The sequence below is a fragment of the Lissotriton helveticus genome, chromosome 2_1, assembly GCF_964261635.1.
Source record: "Lissotriton helveticus chromosome 2_1, aLisHel1.1, whole genome shotgun sequence".
In the NCBI taxonomy this organism is placed as follows: domain Eukaryota; kingdom Metazoa; phylum Chordata; class Amphibia; order Caudata; family Salamandridae; genus Lissotriton; species Lissotriton helveticus.
Window position 1 is genome coordinate 1759974586 of NC_136059.1, and position 21561 is coordinate 1759996146.

Below are 21561 nucleotides of genomic sequence, written 5' to 3' on the forward strand. Positions count from 1 at the left end.
GGGGAAGATCAACACTTTCTAAATTATAATCTCCACAGCCCTCCTGCACGAAGACTACCCTTTACAACAATGAACCAAGAAGATCTACAATAATTGGTCAATCCTAGATTTGTCAAGTCACAACATATTTAAGTGCCACGATCAAATTCAAGCTCAATCGCCTTCAGATATTTTTCACAAGAGCAATTAAACAGTGAGGTGCGAAAGTGACATGTTTGCTTGGGTACTTTCAAAGCTCTGAGGGTGTTGTTAAAACTGATCAAATTGGTAAAATAAAATTATTCAGGAATCCTTGGAAAATCAAGGGGTACAAAGCTAAAATGTTAACATAAATAGCTTGCCCAGGTCCATACCCAACTGTTGGACCCAAACATTAATGCCAGGTACACCCCTTTAACACTTGATGTTTAAGGTAGCTAAGCAGAGTGTTCCAATATTTACAAAGGGAAGTAGAGGGAGGTCAAGATTCCAGGCTCAGTAATTTGTACAACAATTAATAAAACATTATCCACCAGGTGCTTTAACTAGAAAATAAATATTACTTTAATCAGCATCTATGGATGAAAATTGAGCAAAATACTGAGAGCTCAACAATAATCACTATTACTACAGGATAAACATCACTAGGTTGTAAAATCAGCCATTACAAACTGTAGCACACTACCAGACTCTTGCAGGTAAGGATATCGTAATGAAACTATCTGTGCGAAATACAACTGACTTCCCTTTTGAGACTGTTAGGATAAATCTTGCTACGCTGCTCTAGGGCTGTATCTAACACCAATGCAGATATGTTATGGCTTTTTGTAGATCACAATTATAACTTTCAGTGCTCATTATGATCAACAGTTACCGCAACGTGCAATTACAAGATATACTTGAATAAAAGTGGAGGGTGTTTCTTGCTTCTGCCGATTGGGTTTACGCTGCTGCCACTTGTGTTTTTTTGCAGACAAGCTATTTGGGGAAGCTGGACTAACCATTCCAAATCCACTGTAGTCCACTGTTTGCAATGATGTGCTTTTTGGATTCCAGGAGAGAGTGGCCATGCAGACAGATCAAGAGATTGCACTCCACTTACTCCTACTTAAGTAAGAAACCTCTTTTGTGGATCTTACTGTGGCTCAAAGCTCAAGCTCCTCCCCAAAAAGCACACAGAGCCCAACAGTTTGCAGCAGTGATCCTTGAGGGCATGAAGGTGAAACTGATAAATGTGGTTACTATTCTTATAAACACCATGCCAAAGGCATTTGGTTGTCTGGTCTGTACATTTCCGCATTACTCTCACTAGCCACCTTGTACAGCTCTGCACAGACCAGTCCCAAAGGAAGCTCTAAGTGTGTGCAAGCACAGAAACAGGGAACAAGACGTCTTGTTCAGGGTACGGAGGCTGAAGGGAGACAGGTCACAGCCTGGTGGCACAATTCTTTACCTGGAATAGAGTAAATCTGTATCTAGTTCCTCCACACAGCTCAGCAATACCCTGAATCAAGGTAGCCTTTCCTTTGTGCAGGGATACCCCTCAATCCTTCTCCAGCACACAGTGGACTCCTTTCCTCATGTCAGCTCAAAACTGCGTCTTTAAGTAGTATATAGAACTTTTTGGTCACTGAACCAGGCAAAGGTGAGTTGGCAGTCAGTGAACCAAACCCTAAACTCAAAGGTCTTTCTTAGAGTCTGGTTTACTGGGACACCTGGCAATGTGACTGGGAGAATCTTCCCCATAATAGAACTCCCTTCCCAGAGACACTGCATTCCACACGGCCAGCTCTGGGACTGGTAATGGGGTTTTGCTTTTGATTACTTCCTGCCAGAATGGTCATGCCATAGATTTTGCTCTCTAGTGACAGCAGGTATAACGAGGGGGGTAGGGATGTGAGCTCCCCGTGCGACAGCCCATAATAAAGGCACAAAAGACAGAGGCTTCCTCATTCAGGTACATCATAACATGTTGAGGATACCACCTATGGTAAGAATGTAATTACGGGTAGGTAATGTCCCTGTACTTCAAAAGGCCCCCTCCCCCCAGATTCCGACCCTCCACACCCTAGTGCCTGGTCCACTTCAAATGACTTCAGTAATGCTGCAGAGGAGTCACCCAATTAACACGGCTGTCTGACACTCCCTCCAACCTTCATCTGGAGGACAGACAGGAGATCCAAAGTGGATTTCTGGTCTATAATTGTCAAACAACACATAAGATACACATGAATCCTTCTATACATTCATAGGTTAAACATACATGCAATATTATTGTCCAACATGGATGACCAAAAGACCCTGTTGCTCGGGACTTGCAGCCCATTTTAAAAAGGAGAAACAAGAAAGCATCCCTACCTGTGCCAATAAAACATAAAAGGCCTGTACTGAACGTATAACAGTCGCTGCCATCACCGTCAGTCCTCTATAGCCTGGCAAGCTGACAATAGTCAAGGTTCGTATAGGAGGGATGGACGTGGTGCGCTCCTCTAGACTACAAAGCCCTGCTCTGAGTTCTCAGTCCATTTCCATGCAGGCCCCCTGCATACAGGTGTGATAACTGTTGCATGTGTGGAGACCAAAAATCCCAAAACTTGCTACATGGGGAATGCTGGGCAGGGGTTAATGCTTTCCAAAGCCATGCAGGGAACATTCCCACCACAACAGCCTCAACATAGCACTGGGCATTCAGCAAACAAACATAAGTAAACACCTCAAAAAGCAACAGAAGCAATGGGCAAGCCTATAGGTTTTTAGACAGTGCCAACTCCTTCAAGAACCATACTATTTGCCAGGGAGCTTGCATACAATTCTGCCTAGAAGAATCGTTGAAAATAAAAAATGAAGCTTCATAACAGAGTGCTTGAATACCCAAACAGCATTACACTAGTTTATCATAATGAAAAATAAGATGCTTGGTACAATTGCAGCCTCCTGTGGAAAACAAAATGAATGCAGGTGCAAATATGCACAGAAAAAAATAAGGCATGAAGTGGGATACAAACTGTCATATTAATAGTGCTTTTGACAATTAAGTGCGATTCTACTGGATGGGTTCGCAAGGTGGCTAAAATATTAATACCTCTACTTGCTGCTAGTCAAATCTTCAAATCCTTGAGGTGCATTTTGAGAACAGTTTATGTTAGTAAATTGACATTTATTTATAGACAATACGTTTTTCTGGAATATTAACTTACCATCAGTAACAATATTTTTTGTCTGTCCATTGCAAATTATAACACTTCCAGGCTTCTCAGGATTTGGTCGAGGGAATCCATTTTCTTTTAACTGCTCCTCATTCAGCAAGTAGTCCTTTAGAATTTTATACAGAGAAGCTCCTTTAAAATCTAAGTAAAGAGATGACTATTTTTAACATTAGGTTATTTATAACTACATTTCAATATTGACAATCCAATGGGCCCAAAAAATTGTGTATATCATGTACCACAAATTAAACCTGGAAATGCTGAGGAATGGAAAACACTGATCTGGTAACTGCACAAGTACTTGCAAATTGACATTATGAAAAACAAAAATACTTGCATACTTTATAGAACTGTTTAAGAGGAGACATCATGCAAACAGTAATTTTTCCTTTTAGTCTTCAAGAATTATTTAAATTTACTGGTTACTATCACCTCATTACTCCAAGTAAAATTCTATCATAACTATAATTGTGTTTTTTTTGTTGTAAAAATGTATATGCAAATCTGTGCAGTGCTATTTTTGTAAAATGTTTTACTTCCTTGCTCTACATCTATGTGTTAAAAAGCCACTTTTGATGATACTGGATGCTTGTTGTACGAGTTACTTACCTTCGGTAACGATGTATCTGGTAGAGACGTTGTCTAGCCGCAGATTGCTTAACTTAGAATTATCCCCAGGCGTCAGACTGGATCCGGAAAATCTTTGTAGCAGCACCTCGGCGCGCCGGGGAACGGCGCCACACGAACCCGCGCTCATGTCGTCCACGGATGTGACGTCAGCGAGGTCATACAAGTCCTTCCCGGCTCGCTGACGTCAGTTTTCTTCAGAGAAACTTTTCCGCGACACAACATGGAGACACCAACAACACTGAGTATGGGAACACTGTGCGAAGGAGGAAAAATCCGTAAAACAAAGAAATCGGATGGTGCAGATCATCATCATAAAGGACAGTGTGAGACACTGTATAGCAAAAAAACAAGAAGTAAGGGCAGAGCAACGCTCTGAGAAACAACCCCATAAAGCGAAGCATAGACCCTCCCCAGAGGCTGAGTGACAAGGGAAGAATGTCCTGACAGACAATAGGAAGGCTGCCATTACAACGCAGAACTGTGCCGGCCAACAAGGACGGAGCACAGAAGGAACAACAATCCACAGTGAGGTGACAGTACAAGGAATGGCGCATCCCCCTGTAGAGATCGAAGGGCCGAGACTGCAGAGGAGACAAGAAACCCTAAACCGATGGATGAGGCAGGAGGGAGGAAAAAGAATAGAAGACCCCACACTTGAAGGACCACAGTGGAGGAATGCAGAGAAATGGAAAAATTAATCTCTTGTTGAAGGCGAAAGCGAAAAGCACCACTCCACAGGAATATAAGCAACCCAGAGGGAGGCGGCTGCAGAAGGCAAAGTCAGAAAGTCGCACCAACTTGAGCCCCCCGAATGAAGACCGGTCCCAACTGAAAGAGGCAAGGTGGAGAACTCCACCTGGAATGGTCCTCGCAGAACGGGGAGGATGGGTGGCCATTAAGGAATCTGCGGCTAGACAACTTCCCATCCAGGTACATTGTTACTGAAGGTAAGTAACTTGTACATCTGATAGAGCCATCTAGCCGCAGATTCCTTAACTTAGAACAGATACCACAGCCATACCCCAAGGGGGAAGTGGGTCTGCGACAGAACAACAGAAAGTGCCCGAGAGCACTGAGCCGGCATCAGGGTGACGGACTATGGGGAAAGCTGTGGAGGTGCAGCCAATCAGCAGACCAAGCAGCTCAGAAGAGTGAAAGACAATGGGAGGCAAAGGCACCACAAGATGACCAGAAGGGCACGAGACCTCACCCGTGTGAATACGGGATGGAATAACGGCCCTAAGCAACAATCCCAGAACGGAAGAGAGAGTTTATAATGAGGGAAGGAAGAAGAACTACTCCTAGAGCCCAATGGCCGCTAAATCGCCACCAACCAAGATCCAGCGGACAACATGGAGTGACATAACCAGAGCCTACCCGGCGGGCCTATGCTAGGGAGGCCGGGCAGGCAGCAGCCAGGAAGTGGAGAACAAGAGGCAGGGACTGAGCAACGTCCCAGAAGCGCAGGCGTGAAACACAAGACACACCAAGAGCAATACTCAGTCACAAGAAAGCGACAGGGTCGAGAGCAACCCGCTGAAGCACACCAAGACAGACCACAACGAGGAACACGCACGTAGCAGACAGCTACGGAGACAAAGCAAGTGGTGTGGCTAAGAAGATTAAGGGACTGCCCAACAAGGCAACTTGAAGAACAAGGGGAAGAACGCACCCAAAGGGAGACAGAGGCAGAGCGCAGCACCCGGGACGAACCCCAGAAGAGGAACCGTCCCGCAGGCACACCAGACACAGGGAAGGGTGACACCTGAAGGAAAAAGACACATCCAAAGGGTGTGTACTCCGAGGCACCGAAGGTGCCTATAGGGACCATAAAGAAGTTCACGCAGAGCTGCGAACAACAACCTCAGATCTCCGGAACCACCACCTCTGACTGGGAGGAGAAATGCACCCCCACAGAAGAGAGGGACTGTTTAGCACATTAACAAGACAGACAAGACCCCCAAGATGAAGAGCAGCCAGAAGAGGAGGCTCACCCCATGGAGTGGAACCATGGGAACCCTTGTTGCCGAAGCAGCATGAAAAGGCACCGAAGTGTAGAACGATGCAAAAGAAAAACACCGCCGTGTAGAACGATGGCAAACCTGAGCACAAGGCACCCAACTGCTCCCTGAAAAACAGGGATATAGGAGCAGACCTCGCAGAAGCGAAGAAAGGCGGAGGCGTATAGAAAGGATACCCAATGGTCATCAACATGCGGGTATCTATAGAAAGGGCTAGCCACAAGACCAGCGCAGCTGCGGGCACTATAGAAGGAACCCACCTAATGCACCGGTGGCAGGGTGGCAGCCTCGGAAGAAGCGTGCTGTAACACACTGAAAAGACGTCACAAGGGACAATGGTTGAAGAACATTTAGTAACAAGGAAAAAACCTCTAAGAGAGGAGTATGAAAGACACACAAGGAGCAAGCAGGGCAGAACCTGGGACCTGTGGGAGGAAGTGCCAGAAGGCACAATACGGAAAACCGCCGTAAACGGTAAGATAACAACACCAAGGGAAGAGAGGAGCCCAAAGGGACCTCCAAGCCCGCCTGGCATGGAGCAAAGCTATACAATAGCATATAGGTACCTCACCTGGGGTATATCATGCCACCAAAAACAAAATACAGAGGAACACGCCTTATGTAATCCACAGTCTGAGATCAAGACACGAATAACCTGTGGAACATCGCCACAGTCTGCTTACTGTCAGCTCAAAAACGCACAGTCCAACTTGTGGACGCTGAATGAAAGTTGCAAAAGGAAGGAGGGGTAACCACGCCAGGGTAGGATGACCTGAGACCTGCCAAGTACAACCTGGGAAGGGGGGGGGGGGGGGTTAGGAGCCAGCAAGGAGGCGCCGAATCGCTGAGTCGGCTTGGGTGTTAAAAAAAAGGACCCCATCAAAAGGAAGGTCAACAAGGCGCTCCCGAATATTTTCCGGGAAGACGCCTTCCCGCAACCAAGCCTGGCGACATAGTGAAACAGAACCGGCCATAGCCCGGCCTAAGGAGTCTGAGGTATCCAGGACCAACTAAATAGTAAATTCTGCCAGGTCACATCCGTCACGGATATGATGGAGGTCAGCACGAGCGTGCTCAGAGGTTAAAGAGATAAGAGACTCGGCAGAAATAGCCCAAGCCAACGCACATAAGGTATTGAGGGAGCGAAGAGCCGCGCTAGTGGAGGCGAAAATATTACGACCCTGTAACTAGCCAACTAGACCCCCGGAAGGAAGGAAGCAACAGCGGAGGCAAGGAAGGAAAGGCAGCTTGCAGAACGAGCCCCCGAACGTCCGGATGAACAAACAAGCAAACCGGATCATTCGGGGCAGGGCGGTGCATGATGGAACAAGCCACCGGATCAGCTGACGGAGGCCGAGCCCAGGTCCCCAGAAGGGCATCATAAAAGGAGGCTTCAAAAGGCAGAAGCGGCTCTACATTTCCTGAACCGTGGTGGGGAACATCCAACAGGGGGTCAACAGGCAGGGGGGCGGCCATGGAAACAACCATCACAAAGGCCACACCAGCCTCGGGAGCCCTACGAGGAGGGGACAGTAACTCATCCGTGGGTGTGGGCTGAAAGCTGAGCCGCCCACTCCAAGGGAATTGTAAATTGAAAGGAGGAGCAGACCAATGTCCAAAGGGAGGAAGCCCCATGGAGGAATGAGGGTCCTGAAGAGGCTCTTGAGGAAGAGGAGAGTCCGCCGGAGCCGCGTACTTCATGGGGGGGCAAGCACGGATCCGGCATCGACAGGCGCGGGGTCACGCCGAACTTTTTCCGGAGAGAAATCTATGATCTGGAGTCGACAACCTGGCGTTGAGGTGGCGCCAGGGTATCCTCGGCCAGCGCAGGGCATCATCGGCCGGCGCAGACTCAGCCTCGTCCAGCATGGACTCAGCCTCAGCAGGCTCCGAAGTAAGGAACAGAGCCGGAGCCAGGGAGGCAAGCCTACGGCACTGGACCGGCGCCGACTCTGCCTCAACCACAACAGGCTCCAGCTCGAAAAGCAAGGAGGCAAATCTACGGCGCCAGACCGGAGCCGGCTGGGACTCTGAAAAGGTAGCCGCCATTCCGGAGGGCCGAGGGGGACTCAGAGACTAGCTGCGAGTATCAGCGACCAGCTGCGACGCCACATGGAGCCCAACTGGACTATGCGATAAGTTAGGGGTGCTCTGGGCTGAAGAGGGAGACCCAGCCTGGCCGCGCTCTGACATCATACCTCCATCACCTGGGGCAAGGTGCTTAGCCTACACTCGGGGCGAACCCACCGGCGAGTCCTCCGGAGACGCCGCACGCAACGGGGGGTCAAAGGATGCCCCAGGGAGAGGAGGGGACCCAAGGGAGGCCTGCAAGGCAGCGGCATAAGCCGCCATCTGGGTCCGAGTCGCCCCCGTGCCAGAAATTGGCGGATAAGGGAGGGCAGACTATCGGGGGCACACGTCCGGAGAAGTCCAGGAACTAATGCCCCTTACAACAGGAGGAAGAAAGGTCGATGATCTCGGTGAAAGGACTTAACAGGGACAGGCGAGCGACGCACACGGGAACCAGGCGGCGACCGACGCCGCAAACTGAACCCTCTGCTACCGGGACCTCCGCCGAGGAGGCCGGGGGCCGTGACGACTCAGACTGCAATAGGTTAGCCGACAGTAGCTTCATCCGATGCTCCCGCCGGGACTTTGGCTTTAGTTGTTGGCAGGCGTCGCAATCCATCTAATCGCGGTGTTCGCCCAGGCACCACATGCAGATAAGGTGTGGGTCCGACGCAGCCTATGCCGCGAACAGGAGGAACACGTCTTAAATTACGAAGGCATCGCACACTGTTCCAGATGCAAAGCGTCAAAAGGGGCCTGAAAAAAGGCCAGAGGAACTGCTTACACCGGATCCTGGTTGTATACGGGAAAGAAGGAAACTGACGTCAGCGCGCCGGGAGGGTCTTGTATGACCTCGCTGACAACATCCATGGACGACGTCAGGGTGGGGTCGTGTGGCGCCGTTCTCCGGCTCGCAGAAGTGCTGCTGCAAACATTTTCCGGTTCCAGTCCGATGCCTGGGGATAATTCTAAGTTAAGGAATCTGCGGCTAGATGTCTATCAGATTGACACATTCAAAACAGCATTATCATTACACCCTGAATCGCACGAGAGGGCACAGAGGAGTATAATCCCAAGATTGAGAAATTCACTGACATTAGTTTTAATATATAAAGAACTCTTAATCAGGGAATTATTGTTCAGAGAAACTACATTCTACACAGCAAGGAATCCTGCCCACAGTCAACTGTTCAGTAAATAAAAACTTACAGTAAAAACACCCTAATACAGTTTTCCTAAATTTCATGTAATAAAACATCTTTATGCAATTTCATACATAACCAATCCTGGGCCCTTATAATTGAAAGTACTATTCCTCAATTCTAAAGTGCTAAAAAAAGGTCTCTACATTGACCACTATTAGTCAGTTTCCTCTCTGCTATTTCTTTTTATTTCAAATCCTTTTTATTGAAAATTAATACGACACAGTACAAAAAGTAATCCAAGAACACAGAATAACAAGACGAATAATAACTACAAGACAAGATAATCAACCAGCTGTTACAGTCACAATGAAGTGGGAATCGGAAATATGAGATCGGGATACTACATCTGTAAATGAGGAATGAGGAATAATGAATATATGAGCAATTGCATACATTGCTAAAATTGAATCGTTAATATGTCAATGTACATAAAACAGAGTACTCATGACCTGTTACCTTGAGTCATATATGGCGCTCCTCACGCTTCCTGTTTTTCAAACAGAACGAGCTGTGACTGCTGATTATAGCAGTGATTAAATAATGAGATAATAAAATAATGATACAATTAAAGAAAGATTAAAGACTAAAGAATAAGAATAAAGAGTAAAGGATAAAGGATACAGAGGCAGCAACTGTGTGGCAGTAAATGTTTAGCATAAAGTAGAGCAGTAGATTCATGGCGCAGGAGGGAATACATGTCTCACCGACATAAAAACAATGTGCGAGTTAACAGGCTTAAGGTGGGTCATAGCAAAGCTCCAAGGAATCAAGCAGACTCCATAGTTTATTGTGGGTTTTTTGCCAAGGAGAGGAATAAAGGACGTCATGGTCAGCACCTCTCAGCGATGTCAGCCACTCCTGCCAGATTTGAAAGATACGTCAGTCGCATTCTTCCATTTGCTGAGCACTACTTTGCACGCTAGAGTGATCATAAGATCTAAGAGGTGTCTGTCTTGATCTTTAGGTATATTCGAATCAATTGCACCCAGGAGAACATAACTAAATTCCCTTGGGGGTCTGTAGTGAAAAATGCGTTGAATATAATTATATATCTCATCCCAATAGTGTTGCAGAAGTGGACAATGGAAAAGCATGTGTGCTAGGTTACCCACGTCTGATTTGCAATTCCAGCATAGCTTTAATTTGAAGAGTTTCTCTGGCGTCCAGCAAGTCCTGTTTATCAGCATAAATTTAGTCTGTGACAGCAACGGTGAGATTTTATAATAGAATGGGGTTAAGTGGATTCTGTCCCAGTCCAAAGTCATATTGGAAGTGTTATGTTCTCCTTCCCAATCCCGTTCGCATTTCCTGTGAGCCTTCTGAGGCATAGGAGCTAAGATCTTATATACCCGTGAGACTACATGTCCCAGAGACGTGAGCTGGATTAATTTGGTGCACAGAGTAGGGTTCTGTGGTGTGATGTCTTTAGCCGTTTAGTGCTTTAAGGCGTAGGAATCTATAAAAGTCAATAGGTTGGAGAACATAACGTGATTGTAAGGTGACATAGGGCAAAGGTGTGGATCCCTCGTACATATCTTGCAATAGGTTTAATCCCCTCTTGGACCATTCTTCCCAGAAAATAAGGTGACCATCATCTTTTAAAGACGGATTAAGCCATAGTGAAGTTAAATTAGATTTGGAGAACCTTACTTTCGCTTTACAGTGCGTTTCTAAGTTTAGGAGAGCTCTTTTAGTGTTGAGGAATATATATTTAGAATGTGGGAAGGCTGAGGCGTCCAAAGTCATTATGGCCGGGAGTGGAAGATTGTTAATGATAGATTTTTCCACTTGGGTCCATACAGGTATATAGTCATGGTAGTTGTGGAACCAGTTAGTTCCTTGTTTGCATAGATATGCCGTCTGATAACATCTAAAGTTTGGGAGACCTACCCCACCCTTGTCTTTTGGTAGTTGCAGCTTCCGTAGTGAAATCCTCGGTTTCTTATTTTGCCACAGAAAGGCATTAAAGATTTTTTGTAGTTTTGCAAGAAAGTCATCAGATAATAACATAGGTAGCATGCTTATTAAATAATTCACAAGTGGCGTAATCATCATCTTCAGAGTTTCCACTCTGCCCCACCAGGACAAGAATTTTGGGGACCAGCCCTCCAATAAGGTTGAAATCTTTTTATATAGGACAAGTTCGTTAATTTTAAGAGTGCTAATTAAATCTTTTTCGAATTCTATGCCAAGATATTTAAAGCTTTTTGGTTGCCAGCATAGTCCAGAGTCACCTAAGATACCCTTATCACCTATGTTATTGAGTAGCTTAACTTCCGTTTTGTCCTTATTTAGTTTATATCCAGATACTGCGGCAAATTCCGCAATTGAAGCCATTAGAGCCGGAATTGCTGAGTCCGCGTTTTCAGACTACTAGCACGTCATCTGCGAAGGCCGAAATTTTAACTGTGACATCACCAAACCCTATCCCGCTGATGAGGTCATTATGTCTCAAGGAATACAAGAAAGGCTCAATTGCCAAGAGGAACAACGAGGGAGAGAGTGGACATCCTTGCCTCGTGCCTTGTTGGAGGTCAAATGAGGCTGATAGGCAACCGCTCGCCCTCACTCTAGCTGAGGGGTTAGCGTACAGGGCCATCACCATACGTATGAAATCCGATCCCAGATCGAATTTATTCAGAGTTGCTTCCAGGTAAGCCCAGTCAACCTTATCAAAGGCTTTTTCAGCATCTAATGTTACTGCTACCATGGATGAATTAGTTAATTTTGCCTTTTCTATGATATGCGCCAGAGTTCTTGTGTTATCGCTCGACAATCTATTTTTAAGGAACCCTACTTGCGAAGGGTGTACCAGTTGGGGTAGCACTTTTTGTATTCTTTTTGCTAAAATCATGGCATATATCTTGCAGTCAAGATTGATTAGGCTTATCGGCCTATAGTTTTTTGGATACGTGGGATCCTTCCCTTCTTTAGGAAGCACTGTAATAATTGCTTATGCAGGCGTACCGTGGATTTGACCACTTGTGGTGAATCGGTCATACAGATCCTCAAGTGGTTCTGTTAGAACACTTGAGAATTTTTTATAAAACACGGCACTAAATCCGTCTGGTCCCGGCGCCTTCCCAGTTTTGAGGGACTTAATGGCTTGGGCAATGTCATCTTGCGATATAGGTTGGTTTAGTTCAATACGATCAACGGGAGGGAGGGAACTTTACATTTATCTAAGTATTGTCCTAGTTTTGACCCGTCAATGTCCTTGTTCTTACTGTACAATTCACTGTAAAAGTCTTTAAAGATCTCTGCGATTTTTTTAGGATCTGAATGTGGTACTCCTAGATTGTCTATGATACTTTTTATTTGGGACTAGAATGTTGGTACCGGACCTTGATTGTCATGGATCAATGGTGGAAAATAAGAAAATCGATATCAAAGATTGTTTGGCTGTTTCAATCTTAGTTCATTTAAGTCCTGTAAAACAAAGCGTTACCTGCCCTTTCGCTAATAAGTTTATTGTATTCATACTTTTTATTCATCATGTCTTTAAGGGTTTCGGCGTCTTTTAGGAGTATATGTCGTTGTTCCACTGGATTCAAGCAAGCCGGGCTGAAGACGGCTGGAATGCCAGAAACTGGTCCTCGGAAGCTTGTTTACGGTCCAGGAAAGGCATGGCTTGGCAATTCGGGCTGGATTGTTCCCATGAGGCACAGGGTCAGACTGATTTGCATATAGCCATGTCTGAACTGGGGTGGCAGAGTGGGCTAAAGAACGGTGATAGATCAAACCCAGATCTTTTGACTGGGTGTGAGTGTTTGATTGATTCAGATGCTCCGTCCATCACCACCCCCTTTTGTAAAACATATACCAGCAGGCAGTAGTAGTAGAAAACCTTTATATGATTTCTACAAACGAGAATCATAAAAGCAAATACAAAATAATACATTAATATCCACAATTTAAAAAAAAAAAAAGTAGAATTGTTTTCACAGCATGATCTAGTTATTATACTCACTCAATCCTTTTATTATTGATTTCCTGCATTTTACCACATGTTTTAGAAAATTTGACACCATATGACAAATTCATTATTTAACCCCTTCCACGCTGATGACGAGCTCAGCTCGTCATGAGGTACACCTCTCGTACGCTCACGTGGGATTCCGCGATTCTCAGCGCACAGCGGGAAAACGCGCCGCGCGCATGCGGTTAAAAGTTGCAATGCTAGAAACACCAGTCGGCATCTTTTAAAATTTAATTTCTTTTAATAGCCATTTTTTCCTTTGCAAAATATAAAATTTACAGAAAATTACAGTATGAATTGTAGTCTGCTCTAAAATATCGTCACAAGGACATAATTGCATCACTCGCGTCCAGACGCTCATTTTTGGAAAACTAGTAATATGACGGAAAATATCAAGTCTAAATCTTGCTAACAGCAGTCTTTCATATTGACTGGGTACAAGTATGAGGTAGGGTTGAATGTTACCAGTTGTCATCATTTAATGATGTACTACAGTGGGATTAGATAGTTCTTTAGATATTCAGCGTGATTCTAGTCATGCCATACATTTTCTTTTCAGCTCTTTCCTAGATATCACTCATTGTACTAGTTTCTTTATTATAATTACGGTAACCTAAGTCAATCAGAAAATCCCGAACGTATTTTAGCCACTTCAGATTAATCACATCTGCCATTCCCGTGACATCCTTACAAATCTCCTTGTTTACATGGGGTTCCTCATTTGTCCACAGCCTAAGCCGGAGCATGATTTGTTCTGTTTTAATCAAATCTGCTAAAAATGGGAAGGCCAGTTCTGCATGGCAGATATAGGATGTACTTCTAGGAAGGGCCAAAATGTATCTTAAAAATTGATTTTCTATCAACTGGAGGGATTGAACATTACAATGTCCCCATAATCCTGAACCATACATTACTGTAGATACATTTGGCTCTGTAAATTTGTAATATTGTTTGCGGGGGCCTAGTACCTAATTTCTTTGAAAAATTAAATAGGGTCGCTGTTGTTCTTATAAGTGCAAGTCTTCTCGTTTGCACCACCTGGACCCAAGTGGATTTGTGGTTTATTAATATGCCTAAATAATTAAAGGTGTTAAAGTTTATTCTGTGGTTGTCTATAAAGATATCTCTAAATTTTTTGCTTCCTGTGCCACATCTCAGGATGTAAGTTTTTGTGGTGTTTATTTACCCTTAAGCCCAGGTCACGCATGAATGCCACATAGCCAACCAATTATCTTTGTAGTTCCAGTGGAGTACGGCACATTAAAACAGCATCATCTGCGTACATTAGTGATGGAATAGCTCGGCCATTAATTAATGGAAAATCTTGCCCTGTTTGGATCAGTGCTATTTCTAATCCATTTGTGTAAAGATTAAATAGAAAAGGGGCCAGCACACATCCTTGCCAGACCCCCCTTTTTTATTAGAAAAAAACCTGTGCATTCTCGATTTTTACCATAACATACACTAGCCTTGGCATTCTGGTACGTATGTTTCAGAAAGTATATGATGGTATAGTTCACCCCCAGTTCGTAAAGGACCCCCCACAGCCTCTCATGTATCACATAGTCAAAGGCTGCGGTTAGGTCTAGGAAAGATAAAAATAGCCTTCCTATTTTTAGGTTAACGTACTTTCCGATTAACATACTCAGGTTGAGGCTTTGTTCAATGGTTCCCAAACCTTTATGGAAACCGTATTGGAGATCTGACCAGATTAGTTTTCCCTCGCCCCAGTCCTGTAATCTCTCTAGTATAATGCGCCCTATAATTTTGGATTAGGAATCCAATAAAGATATCGGGTCTTGTCTATTTCCCTTTTTGAAAATTGGGACTAAAATGGATTCAGTCCAAGTCTCAATGCACTTGGAAGAGCAACTAGCCCTTATTGTTTGGGTCAATATAGGGCCCCATAGGTCTACATTTGCCTTGTATAGATCTACGGGAATCCCGTCAGTGCCGGGCACCTTACCCCCCCTTACTTGCCAGTATTGCCCTATTTATCCTTCTATGGTAATTTGGAGGTTATTTATATGTGTACGTGGTGGAGAGTTATTTTTATCACCTCCCTTGTCTAAAATTTCTGCCAGATTTGTACTAAAAATTGTGGTGAAATGTTCTACCCACTGATCTTCCGTTATGGCTATTCCTATGTTAGGGATATCCCCAGAGTCTAAAAAGGGTGCCCATACAGCCCCCCAGAAAGCCGCCCCATCGTTGGACTTAGCCGCTTCTTGTAGGGTTTGCCATAGTTCCTCTTTAAGCTCTCTCTTACGTTGTTTTATTGCATTCGTATAGGCCTTCCTTGCCTCCCCTGGTATAATAGGGTTCCTGGGAATATTATGGGTCTCTCTTTTCAGTACGGAATATGCTTTGGTACATTTTGAATCAAACCATTCTTGGCTTTTCTTACAGGTTTTTCCATAGTGTCATTTCTTACTCTTGTAATTTCTTGAAAAGATGCCAAAACTATTTAATTCGTATTTTAATTTAAAGCAGCCTCTATTGATAAAATACTTTTTACCACTACTTTTATATTAATTACTCCTATAGGGTCAACCATCTGCTAATTTAGGGCATAGCAATTTTTCCCATTTATTTTCAACTGTTCAGGGGGATAGACAATTTTTTGATCCTGGTTAGTATTGGTGGTCAACAGATTCAGCGATCTGCTCAGTGGAAAATGATCCCTCAGTGTGATATCATGTGTTACAAGATGGATCGTCTTTGGTGCTAGATTCAAGGAAACTGAGATATAATCTATAATTGTAGAACGCCCTCTTCCGTTAAAAGTACTCTTAAAGGGCATCAGGTTATTACTTAATTCGTTTGCATAGCCTAAGTCAAGCTCACATACCATTTCATTTAAAACATTCCCATATTGTGTATGTGCAAAATGCGTTTCACATTCACCACCATCATTTATGATACCAAAAACATTTGTACCGTTTTTTGGGAACAGTGCAATAATAAATCCCCCCGCCCCCCAAATGACATGCATATCCCCTCTTATCTTCTCTTGACAGTCTTTCGAGAACATTTGGTAGGTTTACAAGAATTCCAACTATCTTATCCGGGGGTGCATTATTATAATAATTTATCAATATCACTCTTTGCTTACTTCCCAAACACATCTCCATCAGTTGGTAATGTACATCCTCGTATTTCAATGTGATTTTCCCAATATCTAGCATATTAGACACATATATAGCTAAACCACCCTTTGCCCTCCCATGATTTCCGCCAACTGCGGGCATATGATATGTATGATATCCACTCAAATTTACGGACTCCTTTAACCATGTTTCTTGCAAACATATGATGTGGTACCCTTCTACACATTTACACCACTCTGGGTTATCTATCTTAGTTTGTAAGCCTGCTACATTCCAAAAAGTCACTTAACAGCTTATGTTCATTGTGTGTTCCTTCCGGAGTATTTACCTCCATCACAGGGTTGATAGGAATGGTTGTAAGATCGGTCACAGGACAACCCTCTACCATTGTTATCGGGAGGAGGAGGCTGTGTACATTGTGTTTGTAGTGGTATATTCTTTACAAGTCAATCCTGCTCTTCCAGGCTATACAAACTTTCATACCTATTTGCTGTATGAATGTTGTACTTTGATATTTTTTATCGGGTAAGCCCAATTCATATTTTCCCGTTCATTTGGTGATTTGTAAAAATACCCTAGTGGGACGACATTTATACTTTGGGGGTTTATCTAAATAACTCCCAAGACGTTCCAATATTATTTCTACTAAGAATGTGGAGGCAAAGGTTAAAACTACGCAATCCCCTACGAAAGCTTTTTGAGATTTCCCCACCCAGGCTGTTCTTCTAGCCATTTTAAACTCTGAGAACAGCGCTCTGTCCAGGCCTGTCCTAGTATTTAGCCAGTGTAGGGATTTATTTCTCAGGTTCTCCCAAGATTCACTTTTTTGTCCTTTAACTGTGGCACATTAGTTAGAATTATAATATACGGTTTGCTTCCGGAGGGAGATCTACATACTTAAAATGTTGTCCCTTTTTAATCTGTATTGGACGTGAGAAAGGTTGGCTTGCACTGGGATATTGTATAGTACTTTCGCTCATTTGGGAACTATGCAGATTATTCCATTCTTCCCCTTGTCTCTTACTATGTTGTGGTGGGAGGTCTAGAGCCGAAAGAATTCTTGGGGCCTTGATACCTGTTGAGTTATACTGCCTTTCATATCCTGAGTCGCCTCTTTCTCTCGTATCTGCAGTGTTCTTACTTTCTAGTGTGCTTGGTATTACTACCGAACTCTTGGTTGTTAACTTAAGCGATCTTGATCTTCTCAAAGCCTCATTTTTGCTAGTTTCCTGTTGACTACATACCATATTTTTCTCTTGGAGCTTCCCTAGAATTGATTCGATGTGTTTTAACCTATCATCCATCTTACACGGTACTTCCTTTATCCTCTCCAAGGTAAATTGGGTGTCGCTGGTGATTTGGCATGCAATATCGTAGCAGTAGGAGTAAACACAGGATCCCTGCAACGAGTGCTGAAAGGAGCGGCAGTCACGGCAAGTTCGGAAGGAAGTAGAGTCCCTGACTGACGCATTGACCAGACGCGGTTATCCTCCTCGCAGAGAATCCCGCTCCGGTGTTTGACTCCCCTTGTGGGTAAGGTATAGAGCAGAGTAGAACCTAGAGGGACTCTTGGCAAAACTAAAACTATAGCTAAACTAGACAATAGAAAAACAGCACCTACTTCTTACCTCGTACTACACTTAGGCTAGATACACTAGGGTAGAAGTAGCTAGAAGCACAAGACGAGTATTTACATTTTAGCCTGTGTTAAGTATGTTTTTATTTTTATGAATATATGGCATAGCTACAAGCCATGCTATTGCAGTATTATTTTATCTTACTGCTAACGCTGTACGTATTATACTTTGCATTCTGTCTTACGATTGTAGCAATTCATATCTCTTGCATGAGAAATAAGACTGTTCAAAAAAACCTTTTTATTGAAATGCCAGTCTATTTCTGTTTAACTCTGTAGAAAGAAGCATGCACGATTGACTAAGTGAAACTGTTATGTATTGTTGCCCACGATTCTGAGACGTGTTCTGATTCAAAAGGACACAAAGTGGTCATGTTTATGCGATTGTCAGAGACTAATTCCTTCTTGTTCATTCAAGAAGTTTCTAGTGACCTCTGAGTTAGCTGGCGCACACAAGTAGGAATATGCTACTTACCAGTATGCATCTGTTCTTGGCATGTAGGGCTGCTGACATTTATATCTATACATAGATCGCCGCCTAGTGTTGGGTCCGGATGATTGCACATTGTTATCCTGGAAGAGTCTTCGAAGTATCACGAGATAGGTGGCTCCTCCCCTGGACTACAGTGTGCATGGGCATCCTCTCCATGCTCAGATTGTTTTTCGCCATTGTGGCAGAGATGGAGTATGATACAGTAAGTGATGACCATGCTTGAGAATAATTCTGAGTGCTACAGCTGCGACAGGCACCGGGGAGGAGGGTGGGCGATATAAATGTCAGCAGCCCTACATGCCAAGAACAGATGCATACTGGTAAGTAGCATATTCCGTTCGAGGCATGTGGGCTGCTGAATTTATATCTATGCATAGAATAAATAGTAGTACCCTCCCTAGCGGCGGTTGCCCGTGCCAGCTGCAGCAGTCTGAAAAAGAGTTCTGAGAACAGCTTGACCTACAGCAGCTTGCTGTTTTGAGTGTACATCCACGCAGTAGTGTTTGGTGAATGTGTGTATGGTGGTCCATGTGGCTGCTCTACATATATCCTCTAGAGGAATGTTACCTAGGAAAGCCATGGATGCCCCTAACTTGCGTGCGGAATGCGCTCTTGGGGGAACTGTTAATGTGCGTTTAGCCTTTTGATAACAGATCTGTATGCACTTAACAATCCATCTGGCTATACCTGATTTTGAAATTGGGTTGCCCTTGTGCTGTGGAGAGAAGGCAACAAACAGTTGTTTAGTTTTCCTGAAATCTTTAGTCCTGTCTATGTAATACAGGAGAGCCCTTTTAACATCTAGTGTGTGTAGTGCTCTGTCCGCTACTGAATCAGGATTTGGGAAGAATACTGGTAGTTCAATAGTTTGGTAAATGTGGAACTGTGACACTACCTTGGGCATAAATTTAGGGTTGGTACGCAGCACTACCCTATTAGCATGAATTTGAATGAAAGGCTTTTGAATAGTGAGGGCTTGCAGCTCACTAACCCGTCTGAGCGACGTGATTGCCACCAGAAAAGCTACTTTCCATGTGAGAAATTGTATCTCACAAAAGTGAAGAGGTTCAAATGGTGGACCCATGAGCCTGGTGAGGACTATGTTGAGGTTCCAGACAGGCGAAGGCGGGTGTCTTGGAGGAATGACCCTTTTGAGTCCCTCCATAAAAGCTTTAATGGCCGGCACTCTGAAGATAAGCGGCCAGTGCAGCTAAATGTATCCTGATGGAGCTATACGCTAGATTGCATCTGTATAGGTGCAGCAAGTAACATATGATGTTTTGCGTGGAAGCATCCAGTGGATTAATGTCATTATTGGAACAATAGATGACAAAACGCTTCCATTTCGCCGCGTAGCATGCCCTGGTGGTAGGTCGTCTAGCCTCCTTGATGATGTCCATACAGTCAGGGGGCAGGTTTAGGTAGCCAAACTATGACCTCAGGAGCGAGATTGCAAGGTTTAACTGTTGCGGATCTGGGTGCTGAATGTCTCCATGGCTCTGAGTGAGGAGACTGGGTGTGAGTTTTAGTCGCTGGTGGGGCACCACTGAAAGTTCTAGGAATTTGGTGTACCAGGCCTGCCTCGCCCACGTTGGAGCAACGAGGATGAGTGTCATGGAGTGCTGCCTCAGTTTGCGCGCCACCAGCGGTATGAGTGGTGCCGGAGGAAAAGCGTACGCAAATCTCTTTTGACCAGTTCATCCATATCGCATTGCCCTGAGACTGCGGGTGTGGGAACCTGGCGGCAAAGGTGCGGCATTTTGCATTTTCTTGTGTGGCGAATAGGTCTATTTCTGGATGACCCCACTGCTGGAAATATGGTTGGAGCACCGAGGGATATATCTCCCACTTGTGCATCTGATGGCTGTGTCTGCTGAGCAGGTCCGCCATCTGGTTGTCCTTGCCTGGGAGGTGTTCCGCCATGAGGAACAGGTTCCTCTGAATGGCCCACTTCCACATGCACTGTGCTAGGTGTGACAATTGTGGAGAGTGTGTCCCCTCCCTGCTTCTGAATGTAGTACATTGCAGTCATGTTGTCCGTCCGGATAAGCACGACTTTGTTGCAGAGATGCAACTTGAATGCCTTCATCGCCATGAAGATTGCCATCAATTCCAGGAGGTTGATGTGCAACCGTTTCTGCTGTGTGGTCCACAGTCCCTGCACAGTATAATGGAGGGCATGAGCTCCCCAGCCCTGGAGAGATGCGTCCGCTGTCAGCACCACCTGTGGTACAGGCTCCTGGAACGGTCGTCCCCTGCAAAGGTTTTGTGTGTTCCACCAATGCAGAGAGTTGTATGCACGACGGTTACCAACACTAGGTCTTTCAGCTGTCCGTGAGCCTGGTTCCACTGGCGTGCTAAGCATTCCTGAAGCGGACGCATGTGTAGCCTCGCGTGAGGGACTATAAAGATGCAGGAGGCCATCATGCCTATTAGTTGCATGAACACCTGCGCTGGGAGTGAGTGTTGTGGCCTGAATTTTCGAATCAGCACCTGCATGCTGTTGACTCTCGCTGAGTTCGGTTGCGCTGTGGCAGTGAGTGTTTATTTCTGCGCCTAGGTACTGCTGTACAGGGGCGGGTTGAAGATGAGACTTTGGGTAATTGAGTGAAAATCCTAGACTGTGTAATCGTGCGGGACATGTGGCTGGCACACTGCTGGGCCGATTTTGCTTGGAGAAGCCAGTAGTCTATATACGGATAGACATGGATGTGTTGTCTCCGAAGATGCGCGGCCACTGTCGCCAAGCATTTGGTAAACACCCTGGGGGCAGTAGTGACCCCGAAAGGCAGGACCTTGAACTGGTAATACTGGTTGTTGATGGTAAACCTGAGATATTTCCTGTGACTGGGGTGCATGGGAATGTGGAAATAGGCATCCTTCAGATCTAGGGTTGCTAGGAAATCTCCCTGACTGAGCAGTGGCAGAACTTGCTGTAAAGTGAGCATGTGAAAGTGTTCTGATAGGATGTATTGGTTTAGGGGTCTGAGGTCTAGAATGGGCTTGAGAGACCCGTCCTTTTTTGGGATTAAGAAGTACAGTGAATAAACCCCTGTACCCTGTTGTTCCAAAGGCACGAGTTCTATGGCCCCTTTTTGCAGCATGGAGATGACTTCTTGCTGCAATACGTGCATGTGCTCTGTGGACATAGGACGGTGCCTTGGGGGTATGTTGGGTGGAGTGGAGGTTAATTCCAGACAATAGCCGTGATGTATAAGTTGTCTCACCCACC

At 44.9% G+C, this 21561-nt stretch overlaps 1 protein-coding gene across 4 annotated transcripts in view; it reads right to left on the bottom strand.

Moving 5' to 3' along the window:
- The window catches only part of LOC144818885 (RNA exonuclease 1 homolog), a 1142074-nt gene that overhangs the window by 511502 nt on the left and 609011 nt on the right, over positions 1 to 21561 (bottom strand). For all 4 annotated transcript variants that reach the window (XR_013607172.1, XR_013607173.1, XM_078676714.1 and 1 more), the window contains exon 9: positions 3177 to 3326. Coding sequence is in view for 2 of the 4 variants with exons in the window: in XM_078676714.1 (XP_078532840.1) it covers positions 3177 to 3326 (150 nt within the window). In the remaining 2 variants the exon portion in view is untranslated. The remainder of the gene's footprint in view (positions 1 to 3176; positions 3327 to 21561) is intronic.